The sequence below is a fragment of the Cyrtonyx montezumae genome, unplaced genomic scaffold (genome assembly GCF_038088225.1).
Source record: "Cyrtonyx montezumae isolate F1298 unplaced genomic scaffold, pur_monq_1.0 scaffold_4, whole genome shotgun sequence".
Lineage (NCBI taxonomy): Eukaryota > Metazoa > Chordata > Aves > Galliformes > Odontophoridae > Cyrtonyx > Cyrtonyx montezumae.
The window spans coordinates 10,752,259-10,778,581 of NW_027072045.1; the positions used below are offsets into that span (position 1 = coordinate 10,752,259).

General features: G+C 36.6%; 2 protein-coding genes across 2 annotated transcripts in view; one reads left to right on the forward strand and one right to left on the reverse strand.

Annotated features, from left to right (window-relative positions):
• ITPRIP (inositol 1,4,5-trisphosphate receptor interacting protein) overlaps positions 1–26,323 on the forward strand; it is a 434,606-nt gene that overhangs the window by 382,216 nt on the left and 26,067 nt on the right. The window lies entirely within an intron of this gene.
• Positions 1–26,323, reverse strand: part of CFAP58 (cilia and flagella associated protein 58) — a 54,516-nt gene that overhangs the window by 26,795 nt on the left and 1,398 nt on the right. Inside the window, exons 3-13 of the mRNA XM_065746598.1 lie at positions 21,146–21,294; positions 19,953–20,109; positions 18,720–18,914; positions 15,891–16,028; positions 14,157–14,316; positions 12,417–12,499; positions 11,076–11,267; positions 6,851–7,012; positions 4,164–4,310; positions 738–878; positions 160–383 (exon numbers count right to left, since the gene is read on the reverse strand). Of these exons, the coding sequence (XP_065602670.1) occupies positions 160–383; positions 738–878; positions 4,164–4,310; positions 6,851–7,012; positions 11,076–11,267; positions 12,417–12,499; positions 14,157–14,316; positions 15,891–16,028; positions 18,720–18,914; positions 19,953–20,109; positions 21,146–21,294 (1,748 nt within the window). The remainder of the gene's footprint in view (positions 1–159; positions 384–737; positions 879–4,163; positions 4,311–6,850; positions 7,013–11,075; positions 11,268–12,416; positions 12,500–14,156; positions 14,317–15,890; positions 16,029–18,719; positions 18,915–19,952; positions 20,110–21,145; positions 21,295–26,323) is intronic.

The following is a 26,323-nucleotide window of genomic DNA, read 5'->3' on the forward strand; positions in this document are numbered from 1 at the left end:
AACTTAATCCAGTGTGTGTAAGGTACAAATAATCCCCTTCTCCAAGGTATAATGTTGGTTGATATAAAAAAATTTATCATACATGACAATAATTCTGTGTCTCAAATATAGAATCACATGTGCAGTCACTACAAAAACATATTCAATAAGATTTCCTACCTGAGCTCCAGTACGTTAGCCACAGTTTTACTAAGTATTCCCTTCTCACAACAAAGTCTTCTGATCTCCAGCTTGAGAAGCCGGATGTCTTCCATTCTCTCTCTGTATTGGGTCTCACCCTTGTTTAAGATGGATTGCTGGATTTTGATCTTCTCATAGAGAAGAGCCACCTCATCATTGCGTCGAACAAGCTGGGACCCAAGAACACATCTCTCATCGATAACCTAAGGATGCAGGTCAAAACAATAATCTCACATACAGTTCCTCAGCACAATTTCAAAGCATTATTATTACATCATCAATGAAAAATCACAAGCATTAAGAAGTTTCACTGTTATTAATGAAAAAAACAAAACAATAGCAACGGCCTAGTAGCTTCTCCTATTAGAGTTTAGTCTCCCAAATCATACGTAACCTACATGATTCCACTCACTTCAGTATCTTATGTTTATTTCAATAGCAATATGATGCTTTAGAAGTATCACTTTTACAATAGCTTAGGATCGTGATCTTAAAAATGTATTAAATTGAGGGAACAGGATGCAGTGTCTTGGAAAGGCCAAATCTGAGATTCCTACCCGATCATATTCCTTCTTCTGCTTCAGCCTCTCAGCATCAGCCTCAGCAATAATTTGTAGGAGTTTTCTCTCCTCTGCCTCCTGATTTTCTATAAACTGCTTTGCTTCCAGAGCTTGTTTTTTCATCTTAAGCAGTTCATCCTGGTGGAATCAAAAAATATAGGTAAGCCATGCTTAGTAGCAACTTCCCATTATATATACCTGGGATTACTAGTTAGGAAATAGACTCATACACTCATTTCATTTCCTAACAGGTACATATTTTGTTAGTTTTTGAGAATAAATCACTAAGACAAGCAAGATGAAGGCCCATGATTAGATGTCGGAAGCGGCACTTCAATCCTGTTATATACAACAGAAATTTAGAAGGATTTTTATCTATAATAATGGTTCAAGTCATATTTCAAAAGAGTTTCATTTATTATTTTTTTAAAGGTCATATTTGAAGAGTTTTTCAATTAAGTAGTTACTTTGTTGTAAAAAATCTAGCAGATGTTCAAAGAAAGGCTGGGTTGTGAGAAAGGATAGCTCATCTTTCTGGAAAGGGCAATAATCTACACAATACATTATTATCTACTCAGGACATGTTTCAGATCAGAATAAAAGCATATGTGGAGAACAAAGCAACTAGGCACAGAGCAGCAAAATTAAAGAGTGTTGGCATTTTTAGCGGAAGGGTAGAAGTCTGGAAAAGGAAGGACTGTCCCTAAGCAAAATCTAAGAAATGCATTGTTACAGTGATTGCATGCCATTAACACAAATCCTGAAAACAACCCAGTAATTCTATCCTACAGTCATGAACTCTGTAATTCAAGACATATGTCTAGAAAAAAAAATAACTGAGATCTTGGATTATTAGAAATTTTTAGCATTAATAGGCAATTAGCTACTGACAAAATGGAACTAGGTGGCTACAGGTTTTTTTTCACAGATAGGGAAACTTCCAAGCCTTGACTAGAAGTCTTTTTCATAACTCTAACCCTTATAAAGGATGACATTCATGCTGCCTTTTCAGAAACAGTATCATTGAATGCTGAAAGAACGAGGCTGTGATGAAAGCTGCACCTAAAAATATTGATTTAAGACAGAAAAAACATTTCCATCATCATAATAAAATAATGTGTTCAATTCTTATTTTCTTTAATAAAATTCTCATTTTCCTGTAAGTTCAATTTTCATATCTCTCACTCAATACTGGGTGTTTATTAGAATCCATCAGCTGAACAAAATGCAAGCCACTACATATTGAAATGCGATCAAGAGTGTGCAAAAGCTGTCTACAGATGTAAAACTGCTCATGCATTTCACATTGCTGAATAATATTTTTTTAACATATCAAAATTCTATGTTCTCCTTATGTCACAAAAAAATGTGAGTTATAAATAAGGAGTGGCAGCAGATGTTGTCAGCAAACATTCAAGTAAACAAATCTCACTAAAATGCACAAAGTTGAAGTAGATCTCAACAGTCTTATACAGTAAAGAACATAAATACCCTAAGTCACACAGGTGCCCCACAAACTAACAGGACTTTCACTGAGGTTAAATACATTGAAGATTTCAGTACCAAGATCTACATACAGAGAAAAATAAATGAATAAACAGTAAGACCAGAAAAAGTGTCAGGACTGAAATTCCTCTAAATGAGCATATATCATTTGAGGTTGGTTCAGAGGGTCTGCAAAAAATTGAAGGATAGTCAGCAAGATGGAAGAACTTATATGGGACATTTATACGCCAATATCTCAAACTAAAACCAAATTCCTGTTTAGGTTCTGAAGTAATACAGTAAAAGTGAAGAGGTTTTTTCGTACTTCCTGTAAAGATGGGAGAACAATACAGATTCTAGAAGAGGTAAAATGCACTGGACAGAGAATGCTGAAATAACGTGATAAATCAAAAGTTTCACATTGAGATTTCTAGAAAACACCGAAAAAAAATAAAAGGACAGAAGCTCTTGACAACATCTCAGACCTGGACAGACATACTTCTCACTGCTTTCAGATACGTGTTTTCAAACACTTGGATGTTTTGCCAAAGAAATCTGATCTGCAGGCCTGTAGGAAGGCCAACTGAAACCAAAATTTGGCATTATACTGGATTTAATGGAGCTTGGATCAGGCATCCCATGATTCATTTGCCATGATCACACATTTTTAAGACCCTTCTGACAGCAGAGCAAAGCATAAGTTCAATGTCTCTATAATCTCATTCCTATGAATCTCACTCCTCCGTGCTTTAGCACATCCTTTAAACTGATTTCCTGGGAACAGCTTGCTTCCTTCACATCAGTGCAAACAGGACAAATTGAAGCTGGCTTGCTACACAAATAATTGGGTTCTTTTTGCCAGTGTCAGTCAGTCTCCTCTTTGAATTCTCCTCTGATTTAGTATTCAGCAGAGACACTCAGGTAGAAGACCCACAAAGCCCTGAAGCTATTCACTAATGTTATGTCAGTCCATGGACACACTTGCTGGTGAATAATTGAGGGGGTAAACCATGTAGCAATCATATGTTTGTCAAATGGATGGCAGACAGCTCTGAAGTGTTGAAACAGAATTGGCGACTAGTTAAGTCAGAAAGCTTTGTATGGAAAATGAGGCACTATTTGACTTCTCCATCACTGATGGAGCAAATTTGAGACAGATCAGATATAAAAACAGATCCATCACCTTCTTACAAAACCTCACTGACATCTTGTTGTAACTGTAGTGTTGCTGAAAGGGACTGAAAACATAAGAAGTCATTGCAGCATGGCAACAAGCTATCAAAAGAAAATATTGTGGAAATGGTAGAGGTTTTGGGGGTGTTTGCTGTTTTTTGTTGTTGTTCCACTTTGCTTCTAGTGCCTAGTGAAGAGAAAAATAAGTTGCTTTGGACACAAACTCATTCCATCCTTTGAGAGAACAACAGATTACTTTGAGGTATCACCACAACTTTAATAGTATGTCTAAAAATGGGATGCAGCCAGGGCTAAGAAGAAGGAACAGAGCTTCAAGCTCAGATTTCAAGCTCAGGATTATGAAGTGTATTATAACTGGGTTTGCACAGCAGAGAGAGAAAAGTTTAAAGAAAGGAAATCTTGAATTACAACGGTCTTCATTTAAAAAGTTTAGAACAAGCAGGTTATCCCCAAAATTCACACTTGAGCAATAGAACTTTCTGGGAAAAACACTGAGTCACCAAGAGATTTAAAGCTTCTCAAGACACTCTAGGACCTTTCTAACTATAATTACTGGACAGAGATGAAATTTGTCAGATACATGAAAGACTTGCATAACCAGTAGATCTAAGAAACACTTCAACAGGGCTTCAATTTCTATAAAATACAGCAAAATAACTCCCACAGACCAGGAAAACAATGAAGTCTCTAAAATTACAAAGGACAGCTCCTATAATGAGGTGGTGTCTGTGCAAGGACTCTTACCTTCAGTGATTCCTTCTCCTTCTCTAGTTGCTGATATTCTAGTTGTGCTTTCACAAGAGCTTCTTCTTTCTTTATGATTTCCTCTTTCAGCAGTTCCACCTGATGCGTCATAGTTTTCAGTTTCTCCTTCATTTCTGTTATCTCATCCTAATAGGACAGAAAGCATTCACAAAGAAAAGGGATTAAAAAAAAGAGTAAGTTTTAGTGAAGCTATTTTGATACTGGAAAATGAAACCACAGTGCTTGAGAGATGTGCTGCACATGCCATAAGATATTAATTTTTAATACAACAGAACAAAAAAAAAGTCATTAAATGATGATTTTGAGATTATGCCAGCATGACATTGCTGTAAAAAGGTCTCCAAGAGGCACAAGGACAACAACAATAGTCATTAACAGCGAGTACAATAACCCATTTCATTTGAAGTTGTAGACAAAATAAGAACTAGCCGTCAATCCAAATTACAAACAAGATTTTGATTCTATGTTTCCATGTTTCTAGAACTGTTTTTCAATAAGGTTGTAAACAGTTGGGCAGAAATGATCGGGGAGAAGTTTTTGATGAAAATAAATAAATCCGTGAACAAAATACAAATACGTCTCTGCATATAGCTTGTCTCCATTTTGCTTTTTTGTTAGCTTAAACAGAAGTGCAAAAATCGTGCTCAGAGATAGAAAATTCCTTGGTATGAGAATATTTGGCATAAATTTTAGGTTTTAAACACAGAGCAATAGGCCTGCTAGCACTGCAGAGAGATAAGACCACCCTGACCCACTCACAAAACAAAGATGCCTGCCCATGCACCACTAAGGTACGCGAAGTGGAAGCTAGGAAATTCAATGCATAGACAGATACACTCTTCTGAATCTATCAGAAGTAGCTTCATGAGCTGCGGTCCTCTGCTGAAGGCTACCACCACGCAGAGAAGGCTGAGTAACATTTCACATTCTGTTTCAGTACAAAACTATATTAAGTTTAGAGCTCTTTCAGCATTGTCCACCATATGCATGGATTTACTTGATAAATGAGCAACATTTTCTTATGATGTGCTTAGCATAGTCAAGATCTTGGGTCATGACACTCTGCGAATGGTAGTGAGAAGGACTGGTAATCAGCAGTGACAAGTCTTAAAAAAATAAAAATAAACATGGACTCCACACTTTTTTGGTGGTCCATAAACAGACAATTAAATGAACTAGAAATAAGTGTAATAATATGCCAGTACTGCCTGCATGTTCAGTCAGCCCCATGAATGCAAATGTCACGTTAAAAGCAGGTTTTGCTTAGTAGTCCTTAAATCTCTTAACTAATATAGAAGATGAGATAGGTTAAAAATCCAGTGCCCAGATATACACACAAATGCAGTCCTACTTCTTGATGAACAGTAAGACAGGTTTTTTGAGAACAGGTTTCCTAATCAACTCGAGTAAACAAATGAGCTTCTAACAACAAAAGAAACCTCAGGGGTGAATGCAAAATATATCTGTACCATACTGAAAGCCTGCCAGCATAGAGAACATTAGTAAGGTGGAGATCTTTCTGTATTAAGCAATCCCAAAATACCTTAATCTAGCTTTACCTAAGCACTTTTGTGCAGATTTGTTTTACTTCACAAAAGGACTTGCTAAGAAGTTTTATGGTAAGCTAAGTAACGAAGTATAAATAGCAGCCCCTAATAACTTGAAATTTGAACACCATTACATATGCCACCGCATAATACTCAAATCCTAAACTGTCCAGGAGCAGCAAAAACTGCAGCATCACTTCTAAAAATGTATTCTAATGACAAGAGGCAGGCAATGGACAATCAAAGCATCCCACTCACTTTGTGAAATAGGTCATTCCTGATCGAATCAAAGTAGGATAGGAATTTGAAGTTTTACTCCCATTTGCTTCTCAAGCAAAACACCTAGCTATTCATATCAGAGCATAAATTGTAATCTATTATGATTGTATTATAAAAACATTATTCTGAAATAACCCAATACTGTGAACTACAGTTATCCAAGGTCCCAGTCTCTCTCAGCTATAACTAGACTTGTATAGTATTGTAGACCTTCACATCAGAATAGCTAAGCATATTCTTAGGTGATCTGTTCTCTTCGTCTAGCACTGTTAGTGAGATCCCAAAGGCTAAGTTATGAATGGAAGGAATCATTATCTGAGGAAAATGACACTCACTGCAAGGAACAAGCAAGGTGGAAGCATTTAGTTCTGCCAGAAAATTCTAGTTCAGCTGAGAAAGCATTCCCTCTGCTTTCTAAATCACAATTCACACTATTGCTTGCATGCATACAGGGCTAAGGAAGCAATCTTATTCCCATTAAACTCTATTTCTCATGAAGACAGCACAACTTATGCAATGGAATTGAGTGGAGTCAAAAAGGAAAGGAAGAAGTTCCCTTTCTGCTAGTGTCATATAAATCCATAGTTCCATTACACCGTGATTCTGTGCACAGTTCAAAGTTCATGTATTGCCATACAACGATTCTGAATTCTAAAGCCATACCATCCAGATAAACATGCAGGGACCTAAAATATTCTCCAAAAGACAAAAGAATTCAGAAATCTTTTCTGCAATTAAACCAGCAAGCTTTCCTTTTAACAAAAGGAAAGTATATCAGGAAAAAAAAAAGCCAAACGACATAAACAGAGATGGAGACACAAGAAAAAAGTATTCTTCTACCTTAGCTTCCATCAGACTTTTACTGAACAGGTTCCTCTCTGTTCTTACACTTTCACAGAGATTTTGTTGCTGTTTTAATTTAATCTCAGATTCTCCTATCTTCTTCTCATAGTCACAGATCTTCACTTCCCGTATTTCAACATCCTTCATGTGCTGGAGGACCTGAAGCAGAAAGAAGGAAATGAACACGATTAAATCATCATCACAAGATTATTGGGATAGGGCTGAGTTCATGATTTTAATCGAGGGTGACAACTTTAGACCTCTGTGATAAGAAGTTGAGGCTACAGCAAAAATCACTTCTGTCCAACTACAATTTTAACCTTTCTGGATTGCTTATGTGGGGGAACATTTTAATTCCATCTGATACCTATGGTATGTTTTTTCAAGACTAAAACTTACAGATATGCACATATTTAATTAAAAAACAATTTACTGGAAGTGTTGCTGCTGAGCTGGCTCAACAAAATCAACATAAGAAGCTTTCATTGATAATGGCCTTAGGTTATTTACAAAGCAAAGCTAGACTTTGAACATGGTTTTGGATGTCATTTGTATGATAAGATGGATAGAAACACATTTTGAAAGAAGCCCTGCATTTACTCCTCTATTGTGAGATCCAGTTAGCTTCCAAACCCTCAAAAAAAAAAAAAAAATCTGATCACAAACTTGCTCTAAATAAGGAAGTAATAACCATTACTCTTTTTCATTAAGGAGGATAAATAATGGTTCTCTAAAAAGAACAGAGTAGCATAGACCATAAAGAGATGATCATATGAAGTAACAGTGAATTAAAATACAAAATATGATAGACACATTCATTAAATAGCTTCCAACATAACAATAAATAAGAATTACTACATTTTAGGAGCAAAAATACACATAATTGCTGATTGTTATGATGGGCTTCCCAATATACACACTTTATATTTTGTTCAGAATAAGAACATTCCTCTTGTCATACAAATATGAAAACCAAGGAGCACAAGTATTAGTCAATTAGAATCCAGTGTTTTCATTGTTTGATAGAAAGAAATAAAAAGAAACTAAGGAGTACATATAGCAAATGTCAGGAATATCATTTTTCAGGTTTCCTGCCTAAGGGAGGATAGAATGCCATACTTAACACCAGAAAAAAGATCAAAGCATTAAGCAAAAAGCTGGGGAATCTTATGGACAAAATCCAGGAAAGAAGTCCACTTACAGCAGCCTTTCATTGCCAGTTCTCTAGACTGATTTTGAAAGTAACTGACTGAGCTCTGATTTATGTTTGATGCAGAAGCATATAAAAATGTTTACATAAGATAGTCAATAACTGCAAAGTTTGCAGTCGGTAAAGTTGTCCCTAGCTTAGCAGTAAAGCCTTGTGAGGTCTAACTATGGGGCAGTAGTTTAATTAACTGATCATTCTATCACAACCCACTCTGAAGATAGGGGATTGCTAGATACAGAAATTTTTATTATGGCGCAGGAATATGATTCTAGCATGCTTGAAGCTGATTGCATAGGATCCCAGGAACTGCTTACAGTGCAATACAAAAAACACAGTCTCAGCTTATAAGCCATTCTTGCCTTTTCCCTTTCTGTTAAAACAACCTGCCAATAGTAATAGCAGGGAGTAGAAATCAATAAGGCATGTTTTCAGTTAGCATCACAGCAATCATAGGCTGGAGCAAGATTTGAAAGTAGGTCACTCCGTTTGTAAATCTTTTGCTTGGTTTTGATGCAATGTAAGTACAACAAGCTCAATAGACTAAGTTTTTCAATGTGCTGCTCATAGTCAGAATGCTGACTCTGCTTTTTCAGGAGTGACTAAACTCAAATAATTCTCCCATATAAATACAGAAAAGATATACACAGTGTTTCTCAATAAAGCATCGCTGTGGGAGGCCAAGTGTCCTCAATTATGACAGCTGATCATACACTACACCTCTCAGACTTGGTAACGAGAGACCAAAGCTAAGCAGAAAGAATTCAGAATTCACCGGTTCCTTCTGTACCATCTCATTTTTCACTTGTTTTCTTAATTCACATGGTATTGGTTACCTGTTTAGCTCAGTGAACCTACTCAAGAACTCAGCTCTGGTGCCGTCCATATTTGCTTACCTTTGTTTAGCAGTTCTGAGAAGTTCTTCCTCTGTCTTAATGATAAGCCTATGCTTCAGATGAACTACAATAGTTACTTCACTATTTGCTTTTTAACAGCCTAAATCCATCACTAGAAAGTCACGGTTTCATAATCTAAGAATTTCAAGTCAAAATAGAAACATTCTACTGATTTCTGTAGCCAAGGAACACAAGCTTCACTACAAAGAAAAAATAGATGGATTTTTTCTTATTTGTACTGGCTAATTGAGAAGTAACACTACTCAGCAAGTAACATTGGCTTAAAATTGTTCAAAATAACCAGTCAGCCTGGCCAATAACTAGAAGAGCAAGACTAATCTGAATTCCCACCATTAAAATATTTTACTGCTGCGAATGCAAGTTTATTGATTCTGTTAATCAGTTGCTACCTAGTAAATCACGATTTTGAAAGGGCAGTTCTGCAGTAAACAACAAGACAACTTTTAGAGAGAGCATGGCTCTGTCAGCCTTTATAGGATTTCCAAGAAATCTTTAGATTTTGATGGGTTTGGCTCTTTACAAGCTCTTCCACAATTCAGGAGTACAGCAGTATGTTTTACAGATTGCTTGGTGGTAAAAGATGATAGAAGAGTGCTGACCAGTTGTTAAAGGGCCCCTGTATTACATAAATTTTGCCACATTTTCTCAATTTACACATCTGAATGCATCAAACACTGAACCTAAATACTAGCCATGAAATACAACAATCATCATCCTCCCTCCTCCTTCTACCTTTGTCTTTTGAACTGTCTTATCCTATCCTTCCCACATAGGGAACCTTTCCTGAAGGGACAAGATCATCATCTCACAAACGCTCATGGTCAGAACTATTCCTGCTGCTCCTCACCTGCAAGTTGAACCAGGAATTGCCCCTTTACTGAACCAGAGAATCATAATAATCCTTCAGAAACTTGAAGTCACAATATAGGCATCATTATATAGACAGCTCAAGTGTCATAACCCAGTTACTCTGCCTTGTAAGTGACAGAAAATTCGCACCCAAAGGACAAAAAAAAAAAAAGGAAAGAAAAACACCAAACATTTTTCATTCTAGCCTTCAAAATATTCTGAGTAATCTTAATCAAAAGTGAAAGCAAAAGCCTTGTAGTTCTGAGTGTTATGAATTACTCCCCTGTCCTAGTTTACAACATTCTTAATTCATACCTATTCTGTTAGAAATGCACTATGAAGAAAAGATGCAAAATGGGACTTTGCAATGAAGACATATCTCACTTCCACAGAACATTATTCCTAGGTAATGACAAAAGGTAATCCATAGAAGGGAGTAGATATCATTCAAAAATCAATTCTAAAGCCCCCCCCCCCTCCCCCATCACATTTAGTTGTAAGGGATAATTTTAAAGTGAAAAGATAACTTGTGAGTTGAAATAGCTTGAAAGTTAACCCCAGTAAATCAATGATTTTTCTTAGAATGCCCTTCAATGTGATCTTTCACAATTAATGGGATATGTCACAACCATGTTCCTGAGTATACCTTCAGGAATAAAGCCATACGTATTAATGGGCACAAAACAGCACAAACTTTATGCAGTGCTTCTATGCAGTTGATCCCAGCAAATGCATTTTGTAGGTGAGACTGAAAACGATCAGATGTTTTAGACACACTGGGATTAACCTTTCAAAATGAAAAGTCTCTTACAAAGATGTCAAGCACCATCATCTCTCACCAGCCTCAACAGAATTTGAGGATGTCAGAAGTATCAGAATTAAATCATTTGCAGACAAAACAATCAAAGAGTAACTTCCAGTTGCATGCAAGAATTGCAAGTTGTGGAATTCAGAAATGAGAAGCCAGAAGCTTTGGTTCAAACTCCCACCCTATTTTCTCTTCCCAAATGATTGATGAATAGGACTACATGGCTATACACCAAGCTTCTCATAGAATAAGCAGTCATTGCTGAAGTTCCCCCCAAGAGACTTGGAACACAGTAGTGGGCAACACACAAAGAGATCTTTGTAAACTGAAGACCACTGATCAAAGGTTTCCGCCATTGGAATATAGGGACGTAAGAGTATCATCTTTACAGCTCTGAGAGTTAAATGAGCAAAGAACAACTCGCACAAAAAGCTGTTGTACCTTCTGTTTGAGATCAATGGCTTCATTGATGTAGCCATCTCTCTCCTTCTCCAACCGGTAAATAATCCTCCTTTGTTTCCGAGCTTCATTCTTATAATTTTCAATTTCTTCTTCCAATTTTTTCTTGGAATGTTCATGAAGCTTCACCAAATCTATCTGCTTCTGAACAGCATCGGTGGTCTTTTTCAAGTTCTGCAAGAGAGACCACAAAATAAAAATTCTTGAGCTGAAAAAAAAGCAACACGGTCACCACTGTGGCAAAAATATACCATTATCTAAGTGGACTGTGGACTTCCTAAAGCTATTAACTTTTATCTAATTTGCTCAGTTGAAATACTTGAGCCTCAAATCTGATTTTAAAAAGAAAAGGCAATCTCTCACAAAGCTGCCAAGAAATGTTTTTTCTGATTTGAAGTTAAAACACTAATATCTGCAATACAGAAAAAAAAAATTGGATAGGATTGTTTACAAGCAGTATAATTAATGACTAAAAAAAAACATTGCCAACTTCAAAGTATTTAGACTGTAAAGTGTGCCAGTAGCCAATAAAGTAATTTTCTTCTTATTTACTAAGTAACAACTTCAAATTCACTAAGCATGGTTTGAAATAATATGTAAGGATTACATAGAACACATCAATATATCAGTTTTTAAAAAATAAAAATAAAAAAATCAGTCTTCCTTTGGAATTTCTTTCCCAAATTCAAAACAAGTATTTACTATCTGTAAAATCTTCATCAGTGTTATCGCCAAGACACAAGACAGGGAATCTATACCAAGAAAAGCATCTCAGCCAAAATAATCTTTTAGCACTATATTTATTAAATTACACTTCAGGAATGACAATAACAGGAGACGTTATCTAGCAGTACAAAAACTTTGGGTTGATGAAAAATGATCAGTAAGAGAAAGGGACTGAAAAAGCAAAGATTAGTATTAGCATAGTCTGCCAAGCTGCTACATGGTGCACCAACATTTTTGGTTTGTTCTTTTGCTACCACAGAATTAATTTGCCCAGATTAATGTTAAACTTCATATGCTACAGAGTATGTAATTAACTCTTCAGACGTTAAACAATAGGTTTTCAAGACAAAAGCATGTTTGTTTAACTCCATTATTTTTTCTGTGTTCAAACTTAAAAGCATTTTGTGTGCTCAGGGGTATTAGCACTTTTTCAGGGCAAATTATAGAAGAAGTGTAAGTACCTGCTTAAGGATATTAAATTGTTTGACTCAGCATTCTTTATCCTACGATATTTGTTTTTCCTTGAGAGTTTTAACTATATATATTTCACTGTCAAGTCATGAAATTTGTTTATCAGCATTACCAACGCAACCTCACCTTGCTTAGTGTATCCCTTTCCCTCACAAGATCATCTATAGCTTTCTTGTCAACCTCTGCTTGCTTTTTGGCAGCCTCCAACTCTAGAGAAAAGGAAGAAAGAGTATAAACATGAATTCAAACTGAACAGATGAAAACATGAAGAACTTCCTAAGCTTACTAAAAACCCTTAGCATTACATGAACAGTTTGATTACCTGTGATCCTATTTTACAACCTCAGGTATCAGGTAGGGATGTTAATACTTATTTCAGTATTTGGAAGAACTCAGGTACGATAATTAATGGGATGAGGACTCATATTCTGGTGTTCAAACCAAGACACCACTGAGAAGCTGGATTTTAAGAAATGAGGAAGCACACTGAAAATCAGATGGTTTTAATGAATTTCAAAGTGAGCATCCAAAAATCGAAGCACTTTGATAAACAGGGACTTTCAGAGTCATTCTAATCCATTTAAGTAAAATCCAGTTCTCCTTTGAAGCAGTAAGATTCTGTTGGCTTCAGTGGAGTTAAAAGTACTTTCCATGGGTCAAGATTAACACTGTACACGAACTATTAAAAACATATGTATATTAACTATTGGACACAAGTTTTCACTTCACGTTAAAATTAATTACATACAAACTGTTACACTAACACTACAGCTCAGGAAATACGGTACACTGCATTGCTAAAATGCGTCCGATATTGCAAGAGGATGGGTTATCAGTAGCCATTCTCAGGCATTCTAGTATGGATCTGATCATTTATTTAAATTTCTCTCTCTAGTATCAAGCATGGCTTTGAGCAGTATAAGCAAAATGCTTGTGGGAAAACTTTTCCACCCTTTCAGAGATGAGTGGAAAAATGACATGATTTTGCACAAATACAGACATATAGAGGCATTAAGATATCACGCACGCAGTCTCTTCAGGACACAAGCTGGAAGCAAGGGAAAACAGGAAGACATAGTTATGATTGTATCAACTTGAACTAGGTCGGGTTTCTAGCAAAAGATATTTGGTTTTGTTTGCTTATTTTTTGGTTTTGTTTCTTGTTTGTATCACTGGGAGGTATCATTGTCCCAAATATTTTGACTTCATTATGTTACTTTACCAAAAATATCTTCAATATTTTTTCTGAAAATCACTTTGAAAATGTTTCATAGACTTTGAAATTCAGTTGTTTTTCATAAAAGTCTTCTACTATACCCAAGGGATTTTCTTCCAAAACTTCCATTTGAGAAAAACATTGAAAGATCTTTCTCAAAATATGGCATATCTACTAGCAAGTAGAAGCCATTGCTTGTACAACTTTAGCACACCTGATGACCAACTTGAGGCCCTAAATATACCAAAACTAAGTTTTCTGCTTGCTTGCAAATATTTTCTTCCATGCTGTAACTACCCAGCAGAATCAGAGCACTTGGGAAAAAAGCATCCTATCCATGTCTGTTTTCAGTAAGCTCCAAGCTTGTTCCTCTCACATTGGTCAGAGCAGGAGTGATAAACATACATCAGGGGCAATAGTCTTTATGATGTGACACAAATTTACACATCGCAAAGTTCAGTTAAGTCTTTTGTATCTGCAACCCATACATGCTGCAATGTGAAAAATCTTAAGGTTTTATAAAAGCATTCCAACTATCACTTCTACAGTATCATATCAAGAACTAAAAGAGCATGATCCTGCAAAGATGCACCTCGAATGAACAAACTGTGGCTCAGAGGACAGCACCATTCATCAAGTTAGGCACCTACCTCTCTGTAGACCAGATATTTGATTTTTTTGTGTTTCTCTCTCATGTTCTGCAGCAACTTTCTTTTCCTCTGCAGCACGTAGCTTACTCTGAAGAACATCTCTTACTTTGTTCATCTTTGAAATGTCAAGGTGTATCTGAGTCAGTTCATCATCTCTGGCCTATAGAAAGCAACAAGGGGGGAAAATGAGAGCATCCACAGAAAGAAATCTCTCTGTACGTGGTACATACTTGTTCTACGAGAATCAGTGACCCAGGAAGTAAAGGCACATATGTTGTGAATCACCTAGAAGATGATTATGAACTAATCAAACAAAATAAAAACTATTTGAAATAAAGTTAGGGAAAGTGGTAGTCAGATCTCATGCTTTAAGGCTGAAGAAATTCCACAAAAAAATCCCCAGTCACAAACCTCAAGCAGTACTACACAGTCTTGCAGATTAAATATGGGTAGCTTTCCCTTGAAGTATTAGACACAGTGATTGTGAAGAAAAAGATCTCCATTGAGGTTCAGTGGTATGGCAGGCATTTGTTATTCCCATTCTTTCTATAAATCATAGCTTTTAGAGAAAATGAAAATGCAGTGTTCCTTATTTGCTGTACAATCAGAAGAGAAAATAATTAAAACACTGCATGAAAATTAAGGAACCAGTTACCAGAAATGAAAACCAACAACCACAACAGAAATCTGTGTGCTTTCTCTTAAGAATTAAATATAACTTCTCCGTATAATTTGAGCATTAGGTTTTAGAGACATCACAATCTCCAGTGTTTCCTGTAGAACCTCAGATATTTGTTATGTAAGATGATGAATCTTAGTAGGTGATTATCTCCTGGCAGGATATGAATCTTAGTTCATCCTGACAATCAAGAGAATTATGAATCTTTTCCCAGTTCAGCTGTATATTAGAGGCAGCATTCTTATGTTCAATTCTTTAACCTCAGCAATGATACAAAATGCAAGATACAGACAAATTGACAATATCTAATGCTTATACATTACCATGTCCCATAAATGCTTTCAACATAGCCCAAAGATCATATGCAGGAATCATCTAATCATTCCTCTATTGAAACTCATCTGCTTCTGACCAATATAAAACAACGTAAAGTTCCAGGTAGTATGACTGCAGCCAGAGATATATATACAAGTGCTGCTCTCAAAGTAATGCCTCCTATTGTATTATGTTGGCCCATGACATCAGATGTGGATGTTGGTTATATGGCAACAGAGGCTGAACCTTCCCACCACTATTCCATTACATTTTGTTGCCATGTGACAGACAGCAGCAGAGGGGCAGTCTGACAGAATGGATCTGACACGGAAGTGCAAATGAAGCAAAGGTGTGTCACTGAATCCCTCCATGTGGAAAAAAATGGCACCCAGTGACATTCATCAGTACCTACTGAAGGTTGACAGAGATCAAACAGTGGACGTGAGCACAGTGAGGTAGTGGGTGGTGCATTTCAGCAGTGGTGAGAGTAAGTCATCTCCACCGGTGCAGATATTTATGTGTTCATTTGTAAATATTTATGTAAATATTTACATATTTACAAATGCACAGCTAATGGTGGTGACTATGTTGAAAAATAGCATTTTGTAGCTGAGATTTAGCTGTCAAATAGTGTCTTGTGTTCTTTGTATCTGTTGTAGTTTTCATGGAAATAAATAGGAGGCGTTACTCTCCAAGCAAACTACGTATCTGATAGGATGCATACACCTTCTGGTACTTACTTGCAGTTCTGCTGTCTTTTTTTGAAGGTCCCGCACTATTTCTTGATACATCACATTGTGCTGCTCACTCTCTTGCACAAGCTTATTAGTTTTCATCTGAAATTGTTCAAGTTCCTTAGCAGTTTTTTCATTCAAGATCTGTTAGATTAGGGAACAATCCTATTAGTTCTTTTTAATCTGATTACAATATCTACATATACATGAGGACAGAACATTCCATCTCTGAAAGAGATAAAAAATGCTGCAGATCATCATCTGTTTAAAACCCACTCTTCATTGCTGAAGAAACTACTAATGTGAAACATGAGAAATGTTCACACTGACTAGGGGAAATGATAATCTCTAACAAATAACACAGGCAGTATCATTTTTCCTGGAAGCTCAGCATCACTCTCTCAGGTGGTAGATAATATTTGAATTCATATTAGGCATTTGGCAAGCATCATGCAACACAATCACCTGTTACATGCAATTACTGAAAATCAGTATGAGATTCAAAAACTTCAGACAGTAGAGCACAAGGGAGCTCTGACTTCTTAGTGAGCAAATTCTACATTAATATGCCAATAGCATTTTTGGGGGGTACACGATTTGCTGAGACCAGGACCCAAGCATTATCTTCTCTAATTTGTCTTCAGTCAAAAGGTCAGAACAGCAGTTTTGTGGATTGTACAGAGCACACTTACATCAATACTGATTTGCTAGTGTTCTTTCTACTTGAGGAGACTCCCTCCTACAATCATTACTCCATAAGTGAGGAAAGAATTACCATCATATTTCACACTTCAAGTATTAATGTGCAATAAACTGATTAATACATACTATTATTAAAAAAAAGCAGAATATCATTCCTCCAAATGCATGCAGAAGAAAATACAATGCAAAAACATATTCTTACATTAAGAATGGCATGATTACACTGTTCCTGGGTACTCTTTGTTCAGACTTGGGCACCAGTGGAGTGAGATTTACAATTGCTGTGCACAAACCAACTTCACTGCCATTCAAGCAATAATACTAGATTATATAAATTTGAGTGGAGTAAGAGCAGGCATCACAGCCAAGTACAGTTGATAAACAATAACATTATTGTGTGGCAATAGCTGAATAGCTGAATAGCTGATTCTCTGCCCTAACTCTAGAGTAGTCTATGTTTTAACAGATTCTTTCATGAAGAACAATGGAGTGACTCCACAGACAACTTCAAGCCACCACGGCAATCAAAACAATGCAGCAACATGGTTAATAAGCCTAGGCTTAGCACTTCATGGGAAGTGCCAGTTCCCAGGACAGTTTAGGCAATTGAATGCTCCTAAAATAAGCACTTTGAAAGCACTAAAAGAGGCTATATAAAGTAAGATGAAGAATAATGAAGAATACCACAGAACCAGGAATTGCAGACATACTGACTGAAAATAGTATGTCTTGGCAGACCATGAAGTTTCCTTCATAAACTACTTGGTGATATTTGCACTACCATAAAATGATTTAGATTGGAAAAGATCTTAAGAGATCATTAAGTACAACCACCAACTTGACCTACCAAGTTCACCTCTAGACCACACCCCTTACTGCTGCTTCCACATGTCTCTTAAATACCTCTAGTGATGGGGACTCTACTGCTTCCCTGGGCAGTCTGTTCTACTTGAACACATTCTCCATGGATAAATTATTTCTAATATCCAATCTAAACCTTTCCTGGCAAAACTTCAGTTTGTTTCTTTGCATCTTGCCACTATCACCTGAGCAGAGGTTACAACATCCTTAGTGCAATCTCCTCTGTGACAGCTGTAGAAAGTGATGAGGTCTAAACTCAGCCTCCTTATCTCCAAATTAAACAACCCTACTTTCCTCAGCTGCTCCTTAAAACACTTGTTTTCTCATTATTTCATCATCTTTGTTTCTCTCTGCACACACTTGAGCAACTCTATCCTTGTTGTAAGGAGGAGTAGTTCAGACAAACAAACAAGTGTATACAGAGAAATAATAATGTTCTCTGCACCTCTTTTGGAGAAGTTTTTTTTTTTTTTTCCTATAAGCTAGGAAAAGAAAATCACCAGCTTCCACCCTCACCAATTCAGGGACCCAAAGGGAAGAAAAAGCTATAAAAGCCATAAATTTACTAGATACGCACAACTCCCAAGGAAGTTTCCCTTGAGGTAGGACTGTTATACAGTGATGAGATCTCTCCTGCCATTTACTGAAATTGCTTCTCTGAGAGTTTCTCAAAGTCAGGGGAAATGGACTGAAAACCTGAAAATTCAAACACTTCCAGAACACTATGTTAGTACATTTCCAGATAAAGTTTTTGGAAACAGAAAGGGGAATATCAATCAAAAAGGTTTACGAAGACAATTCTCTGCCCTCTGACAGAAACACTTCCACAAGCTTGAGAGGTAGGTGAAAATTATTGTGACTGAGAAGAAAAAAGGGATCAGACTTGAAATGGCTTTACCCATGCCACTACAGTCAATCAGTAGCAAAAATGGCAATATACACCAGAAGTCCAACTCAGCAATCTCCTGTTACTATCCTTAGTTCATCCATACTTCACAGACTTTCTCTTGTTCACCGTCATCTTTTCAGGATGACATGACCTCTAATTATATCACTGTGCTTCATTACTGATTTCTGTGAGAAATTTTATCTGAAGTCTGTCAACTGCCTTCAAATATTTGTTTGTTTTAAAAAATACATAAAAATAAATACTTAATGAAATTTATTTATTTAAAATAATCTCCCTCCATCTCTCTTCATGAGAATCAGATTTCTTATTTCAAAATCTGACCCTAATTTTAGACCAGGTGAAAAGCATGCTAAGTACCCTACCTTTTGCTCTTTCAGCTGTTGTTCCATTTTCAGTTGTTCATTTTTGTTCTTTTCTATACATTGCTGTAAATTCTTGATCTCAGCTTGCTTATTAGCAATTTCAGCTTGAAGATTTTGCAGCTCCTTTTCCAATTTTTCTTTCTTTCGAACTTCTCGTGTTACTTCGTTGTTACACATTTGGATTTCTTGCTGAAGCTGTAATAATAAAGCAGAAAAAAATTGAGGAAAACAAGGCCTCTCACCTCTCAATGTTTAATGTTGAAAACAATGGCTTCTATTCTACAGCAAGCTAAATGCTGCTTCTCTGTTCTTTAAGTGCTCTTCTCTCCTGATGTCTTGCTCCAGCCCCTATTTATGTTCTTCTTTACATTCCTTTATTCTTCATTGTTGCATTTTTATGTTGATGCATCAGTCTTCTGATCCTCCATTCTTCTCTACTTTCTCTCCATTCAGTGCATATCCTACTGATTGCCTGTTTTCTGTATCTATATCTGCTACACACATTTAAAGAAAGCTATACATATTGCTCAATAAAGAGGTCTGTCCACTCAGATGTTCAGAAAAATAGAAAGCCTGATTTAAAGAGCAGACAAATAAAAGCAGAGGTAGAATGTGAGTGCTCTGTACAGACACTGGTGAAGCAAACAATTATTTAATCTCAAAAACAGCAGGCAGAAATCAGTATAACAAAGTATCTAACCATTAGAAAAATGAGGTTTTGAAAAAGCTTCCCAGGAGCAGTACAGAGGAACAGAGCCTTATCAGCTTTTAAGTCAGAACTCAATACATCCTTAAAAACAGTTATATGGAACCATATAAAAACCACCCTCAACAGAAAGCAAACAAGGACCAAAATTCCAGGTCTGTTCCAAAGTAATTCTTCGGAAGCATGAGGATTTACAACATGAAAAAAGAAAAACAAAAACAACAGTAGAAAAGTATCACCAGTATGAAGGGTAACTATGACACTGGGAGAGGAACTCAGGCTCAAATCAGGTTATATCTGAACTGTGGAAACAGCTGGTACACGACAATACACTTTTCCAAGGACACAGACAAGAAATAGAGAAATATACAAAAATAATTCACAACAAATTATTTTCTGAGCATTCCTGAAAAGGTTCTAGATATGGAAGAATAGGTAATAGTGTATTAGTCAATGGAGATCAATTGCAGAAATGGAGAATGGCTTAGGACAGAGCCTAAAATCACCATCAGGTGAGCTGTACAGACCTCCATAATAGCTTGATCTGCCTCATTCTTTGCCCTTTCTGCTTCCTGCTGCTGCTCTGTGGCTTGAGTTAGACTTTGACGTAACTCCACAACCTCTGATAAGAGTTGGTCTCGCTCACTTGTTATCTCTTCTTTGTATTTTACCAACTCACTGATACGGGAAGTAAGGAAACAATAGTTAAGCAGTGACACATGCCATTTCTGTTATTCTTCCTACACCAGACCAAGATCCTCTGTGAGAAAGAGAAGATTAAGTAGATTAAAAGTTTGTTTCATTTTTAACTCTTCTTGGATTAATACTCTTTTGTCTACCAAATTATAGACTTTACCTACTGGGATCATTTAAGAGTCACCATCAACACTAGTCCAATAAATCACTCTCTTGTTTCATCCTGTCCTCATGTTTAAAATAGTTAGACATTCAGAGATGAGCACGCCTCACACATATCCAGAACACGTAATACAAAAACCTTTAAGCAGTGTGAAGATTACAATCCAGAATCAGTTGATTCAGCCACCAGCAAACTCAACAGGAAGTACACAGACACTATGGGTCAATATACTCCATCTCACCATTGACTTAATAGTTAATGTTGAAGAACGAGAGCAACCTGCAGACCTGACTATAAAGGGTGCTTTTGGAGAGTATTTAAAATCGACAGGTCCTCAGGATCATAATTATTTGCACACTGTAACAGTCTCACGTGGAACCTCTAGCTAAGTTACTCTATGCGAGTGGACAAATAATTCAACTGAAAAAAGTTAAATGTATGAATATATACAGCCAGTGATAATGCCTTATAACAAAACTGGGAACAGAAGAGAAGCCTCCTGCTTCCTTTTCTTACCTACTGGGCTTCGCTGCCATTGTATGTTAAATTGTTGACAGAAACCCACGGTATGTTGAAATTCTCACCAGGTAAAACATTGGGACCATTACTGAGAAAATGCACATCATTGTTTTTTGTTTCCTCAGCTTAATTCAACACTAAATGAACTCACTAACAGTCTGATTCTGTACTTGGTCACTGTGTAAACACACAGACAAATAAATGCGCACTCATGAGAAAAGTAAGATGGAGAAAAGACCTCTGCCTCTGACTTCAGTGACTTTGTAGCGTGTAAATGGATAAACAAGATGTAGAATGATAGAAAGCCAGATCAGGCACTTGCTCTATTTGGAGAAAATTTACTTGTACTCCCGACTGAAGGACAGTCCAGATCCCTGGTCGACTGAAGTAGCAAGGCGTGCTACTTCCTCCTGTAGTGAACGAATCGTTTCCTTTGCCTTTTGTTCCTTTTCATAGGCTACATCCACCATTTTCCAGGCTTTTTCAATCTCCTAGAAAGCAAAACAGAAAACATTTACAGAAATTAAACTGGGTTGAAAGGGAGCAACAAATTAAAAGTGGAGAAAACCAAATGCCTTGCATTTTGGTTAATTAAGAAACTAGATTTTCATGTTTTATCATGCTCAGATTCACAAAAGTATCCTTCACCAGTTGTATTTTCACTGGAATGAAGGCATTTTCTGCCATTCAGACAACGTCAGTGCACACTACAAAAGCTCTTAATACTCTTTCCTCTAACACATAGATTGGAATAGTATCAAATCTCACTCTTGGAAATTTTGGTCCTGTAAGTCCCACTGATACCTAAACATTTCCTGAAAACTCGGTGCCTACAAAATTTCCTTGTACTCTAATAGCTCAGTTAAGTCACTAAAAATCTTACTAGCTGTTATGACAATGAACATCCACATTACTGTTTCTCAGATAAGGGGAAATAGGTGTTACTCTGGATCTTGCTACCGCTTTGTTCCTTTGCATTTGCAAGGACCTAGCACATTTTGGCTTCAACTACATGTTTGGCATGAGGATTGTGGCTCGTCTAAACTTCAACACACGGAATTATTTGAATGCCAAACTCACAATCCCAAGGTTTGAAATCCACAACCATGTATAGCAAATGAGAGCTTGTTTAATTTTCTAACTTTCTCTGCATTTCTTACCCTAGAAAAAGATCCTTAAGAATCACATGGCAGGATTATTGTTCAAACCACACTCCCAGTAGTTCTGGAATTCTGTGCTAAAAATTGCACTGAATCAGAAAGCATACATAAAAATTCATGGAAGAAGTGTTCCTCAAGAAGATACTACTTTTAACCCTAGAAGTTCCTGAACTGCAAATGTATGCTGTCCTGTCTCTCATGCTCCTTTTTGACCAGGCTGCTGACAGAGTGCTTGACTTTGTGGACTTTAATGGAAATAGATTACAAGTGTGGTACTGCAACTCGAAAGTACCTTTAGGACCTCCCTAGGCAGGTCAGATACAAGCACCATTCCAACAGGAAATGACATCCTTTTCAATTTCTACTTGTACCATACAAAAATGGAGCAGTGAAAAATATTTAAAATGTCTCCACAATGAATGATATCAGCTAACTGCCCAAAGAAGTTGTGGATGTCTCATCCTTCAGTGCATTTGGGACCAGGCTTGATGGGTCCCTGCTCAGTCTGATCTAGTGGTTGGTCACCCTGCCCATAGCACTGGGACTGGAACTAGATGATCTTCGAAGCCCCTTCCAACCCAAGCCATTTTATGACAACTTGATGATTAATAATTTATATCAAATTGTTCACAGCAGTTCCTTACTTGAATTAACATCCCTGGTCTAAAAATAAACCTATTTAACGTTAGGTTAGAAATAATGACAAGCTGTGTTATGGCATATGGTTAACATACATATTGAGCACTTTCAAATTGAATAAATACAGTGCTAAGCTGTTTACAGCCTCAATTAAAAACTTAAAGTAATTGAACCAACAGAAATAACTGACTATCATAATCTGCTGAAAAGCTAACGCAGAATATAACATCTGTATCCTCTTCAAGTTAGGGGGAGAATCCATTTTCATGTTAGCTATTTAATTAGTTCAGCATATCCAAACTTGAGAAACCAGAGGAACCAGGTGGAGCTTAAAGATAGGAATGTTCATCCTTTGACTTTTTTTTTCTTTCCAAACTAATAAGAGTTAAATGGTGGGTTTCACTTGTTCTGAAATTCTGAAGATTATAATCAACAAACTGTATTTTCATTACTTAATAAATTACTAAGCCCAAAATATAGTTTGAAAGATATTTTCAGTTATGTATCAAGCATATCTAAAAGTTTTAAATACTAAAGTCAATTTTTGTTTTACACAGAGTTCTAATTTCCATTTAGATGCAGCAATGAACTATTATAGCTAATCTAATAGGTAATAATTTTTTCACTCATTATTCTCTTACATAAAAATAATATATTATGAAATTTAGACAAATGTATATAAAGACACAGTGTATCATCTTGGCTGGCAAAAAAAGAAAAAAGCATAAAATATAGCTGTTAACTTGCATTTCAGGTGTGCCAACCAGTAAGAGACAACCAATCTTTCTCTAGAAAAATGCAAATAGAAAATAAGATTAAAGATGATTATTTAATTCAGAGCTTCCTGCAGGCTGATTAAATGGTGATTAAAATTGGTTAATTAAATCATTATGATTGGAGTTTGAGGGAATAGAATTGGTGAATAATATCAATAAGCCCTTTGAGATGTCTTACTGACTTGAGCAAGTCCTTAGGCTCATAGATGTACTTGGTTTTGCTGAGAGCCCACAGAAGTGATTCCCTGAAGTCAGTGAGGCCATTCAGACAAGCTGTGATTGCAGGAAACCTCTGTGCTGAACTGCTTGAACTGTATCTTCCTCTTGATGTATGTCAAAACAACTTTTATCAGTAGGGTTCACATGCACAGAGGATGCCTTCATTAAAAGGCAAAAATCTAAATTTAGAAATTGCTATGGGCTTCAGCAAAACTGGTCTCCATTGTGATCGCCTACTTTGATGTTTCTTTTACTTTAAGAATAAATAAATCTCTTCCTTTAAACTCAGTAACAGTAAGAAATTTCTGAAGGTGGATGCTTTAATTAAAAAAAAAATCACATTATTACTCAGAGGAGCAGGGAACTCAAGGAACGTAGAGTGTATCAGAATCACTGAGTAACTGCAGTACAAGCATGGGTACATGCAGTCTGTTGTATAATTAAAGATGGAAGTAAACCAGATGTTTGCATTTAGAACAAATACTCTGGAAAATGTGAGGCAGAATTCATAAAGTGTGACTGCTTTATTTTATTTTTCTTAAATAGACCCAAAGATCACATCAGTGAACTGAGAACTTACAAGATGCTTTCTTAGTGCACTAGACTGATTCCCTTGAAAACTTGGTAACTCAAAGCAGGGCAGTACAAACTCCTATAAATTCCCATTCGGGTGTTCTTCCAGTGCAGCCCTATAGATCAGTTTCTCTCTAACAGTGAAAGAGAGAATTGTACTTCCCCAGGGTTCAGCTTGGCCCTTAGCTTCTCTGACATGACTATAAACAGCAGACTATCATGTCCAGTTTATTAAAACTACAAAACAAAGCACTGAACGGCCAACAGACAGTAACAGCTATTGATTATTATTGACCTGGGTCCCACCAGCGTCTGATTTGTGCAGTTAACCCCCGCCCCTAAACAAATCCTACTGATTATAACCAGGATCCACATGGAGAAAAATTCCACCTCTGCAGTTCAGTTGAAACCTTTATTTGTATGTGAACTAACAAACCACAAATGCAAACCTATAAACCTGTTACCCTGATGACCCATCAAGTCACCAAGATTGAGGGCCTTAATTTGAAGCAGCTATACCATTCTTACAAGAACGGCCCCACTGGGATTCTCTAACCACTTGTAAATAAAGAAACACTGGAGCAGATCATTTGTCTAACTCAGTGCTGTAGAACATCATATTTGTTATTTCAGCACTTGAACCTTCCTTGACACCTGCTTTAAGCATCTGTGAAAGATTTTTTTGAATGTCAGTAAAACCATAGTAAGATATTACAGCTGTAATTGAACTTCTCTTCAAAAAGAAGAGTAACATGAAATATGAAGGATAAAGCCAGTCAAATCACACAAAATGATGTGAACATCTTAAATAACATGCTCAAGAATTGTTTGGATGTAAGAGAAAGACTAGTTCTCACAGCCAAACTGAAAAGTATCCCTGCTGTTTACACGGTCCATAGCACACAACTGGAATTTAAACATCACATGCTGTGTTTTGCACATTGCTTCTAATAGGATCATACTGTCAAGCAGCTTTTTCACTACAAAAATCACTTAGCTGCTCCAATAGCAGGTGATATTATCAAGGCATAACTTGCCTTAGCTTCAAATCAGCTGCTGACATTGTAAAGGCTCTCATTTTTTCCTGTTCTCCACTCTTCGGTTTTCTGACATTACCAAGATGACGTTGCTTCCGCTTGGGAACATCTCGAAGGACTGTCTTTGCTACTGTTCACACTCAGAGCATAGCCACGTAATAGAAAATGGTAAGAACCATTGCAGTTCCTGACTGCCCCCCCCAGTAGATTTTGATCAGCAACAATGAAAAAAAAAAAACCAGTAAGATTTTATATGAGGTCTGCCCCCTTCCTGAGGGTGTTTTGAGCCGTGCCACAGGCAAGCAAGCTGCAGCCACAGGATAACAGCACTGCTAGTTGAGCTTATTCTGAGTGTTTATTTTCTTTGTAACTCTATGGATATGAAAATTCATGTTAAATAACTTCTATTTCTATAGCACTCACGGAATATTTCCTATTGTTACACTGAATTTATTTTACTGGAACAAAAATCTATAAAGAATGCTAATCACTATTTTGAAGAATTTAATGGCAATTGCAGCCTCTCCTATCCTTAGGAAATAACACTTTATTGTAAGGCATGTAGGTGCCTCAACTAAATGCTAAACTAACGCCAAACTAGGTACCACAACATAAGCTTTTAAACAACCAGGAGGAAAAAATGCTCGAAATACTATTTTGTGATCATTAGGCAGATTTAGGTTCACGGTAGTGAAACCTCAGAAGGCTAAAAACATTGATTATTCTTTAGCAAGTCAAGCACTTTGACTGCATTCAAATCAATAATAACAAAGAACACATTAGAGTAAATTGGTGAAGTGACATTGAAATGCTTATAGGATTCCTTTTCAGAAACCCATGAAACATCTACAATCCATACTTCAGCATGTAAGTAGATTTTTAGTATTCTGGCAGCAATTAACATCTAAGCAACGCTTCAAAAACATGAGATTCCAGTTTCAAAAAGTGTATAAGTTGGAAATGCAGATGTGCTCTTTTACAGATATGGAAGTATGAGTACTGTCGAGTAATAGAAAATTGATGAAGTCAACTTAGTTTTAGACCTATGCAGATAAATACAGAATTTGACTGAGGGGAATAAAAATATCAAGCTAAGGAAACAAAGCCATCAGTAGC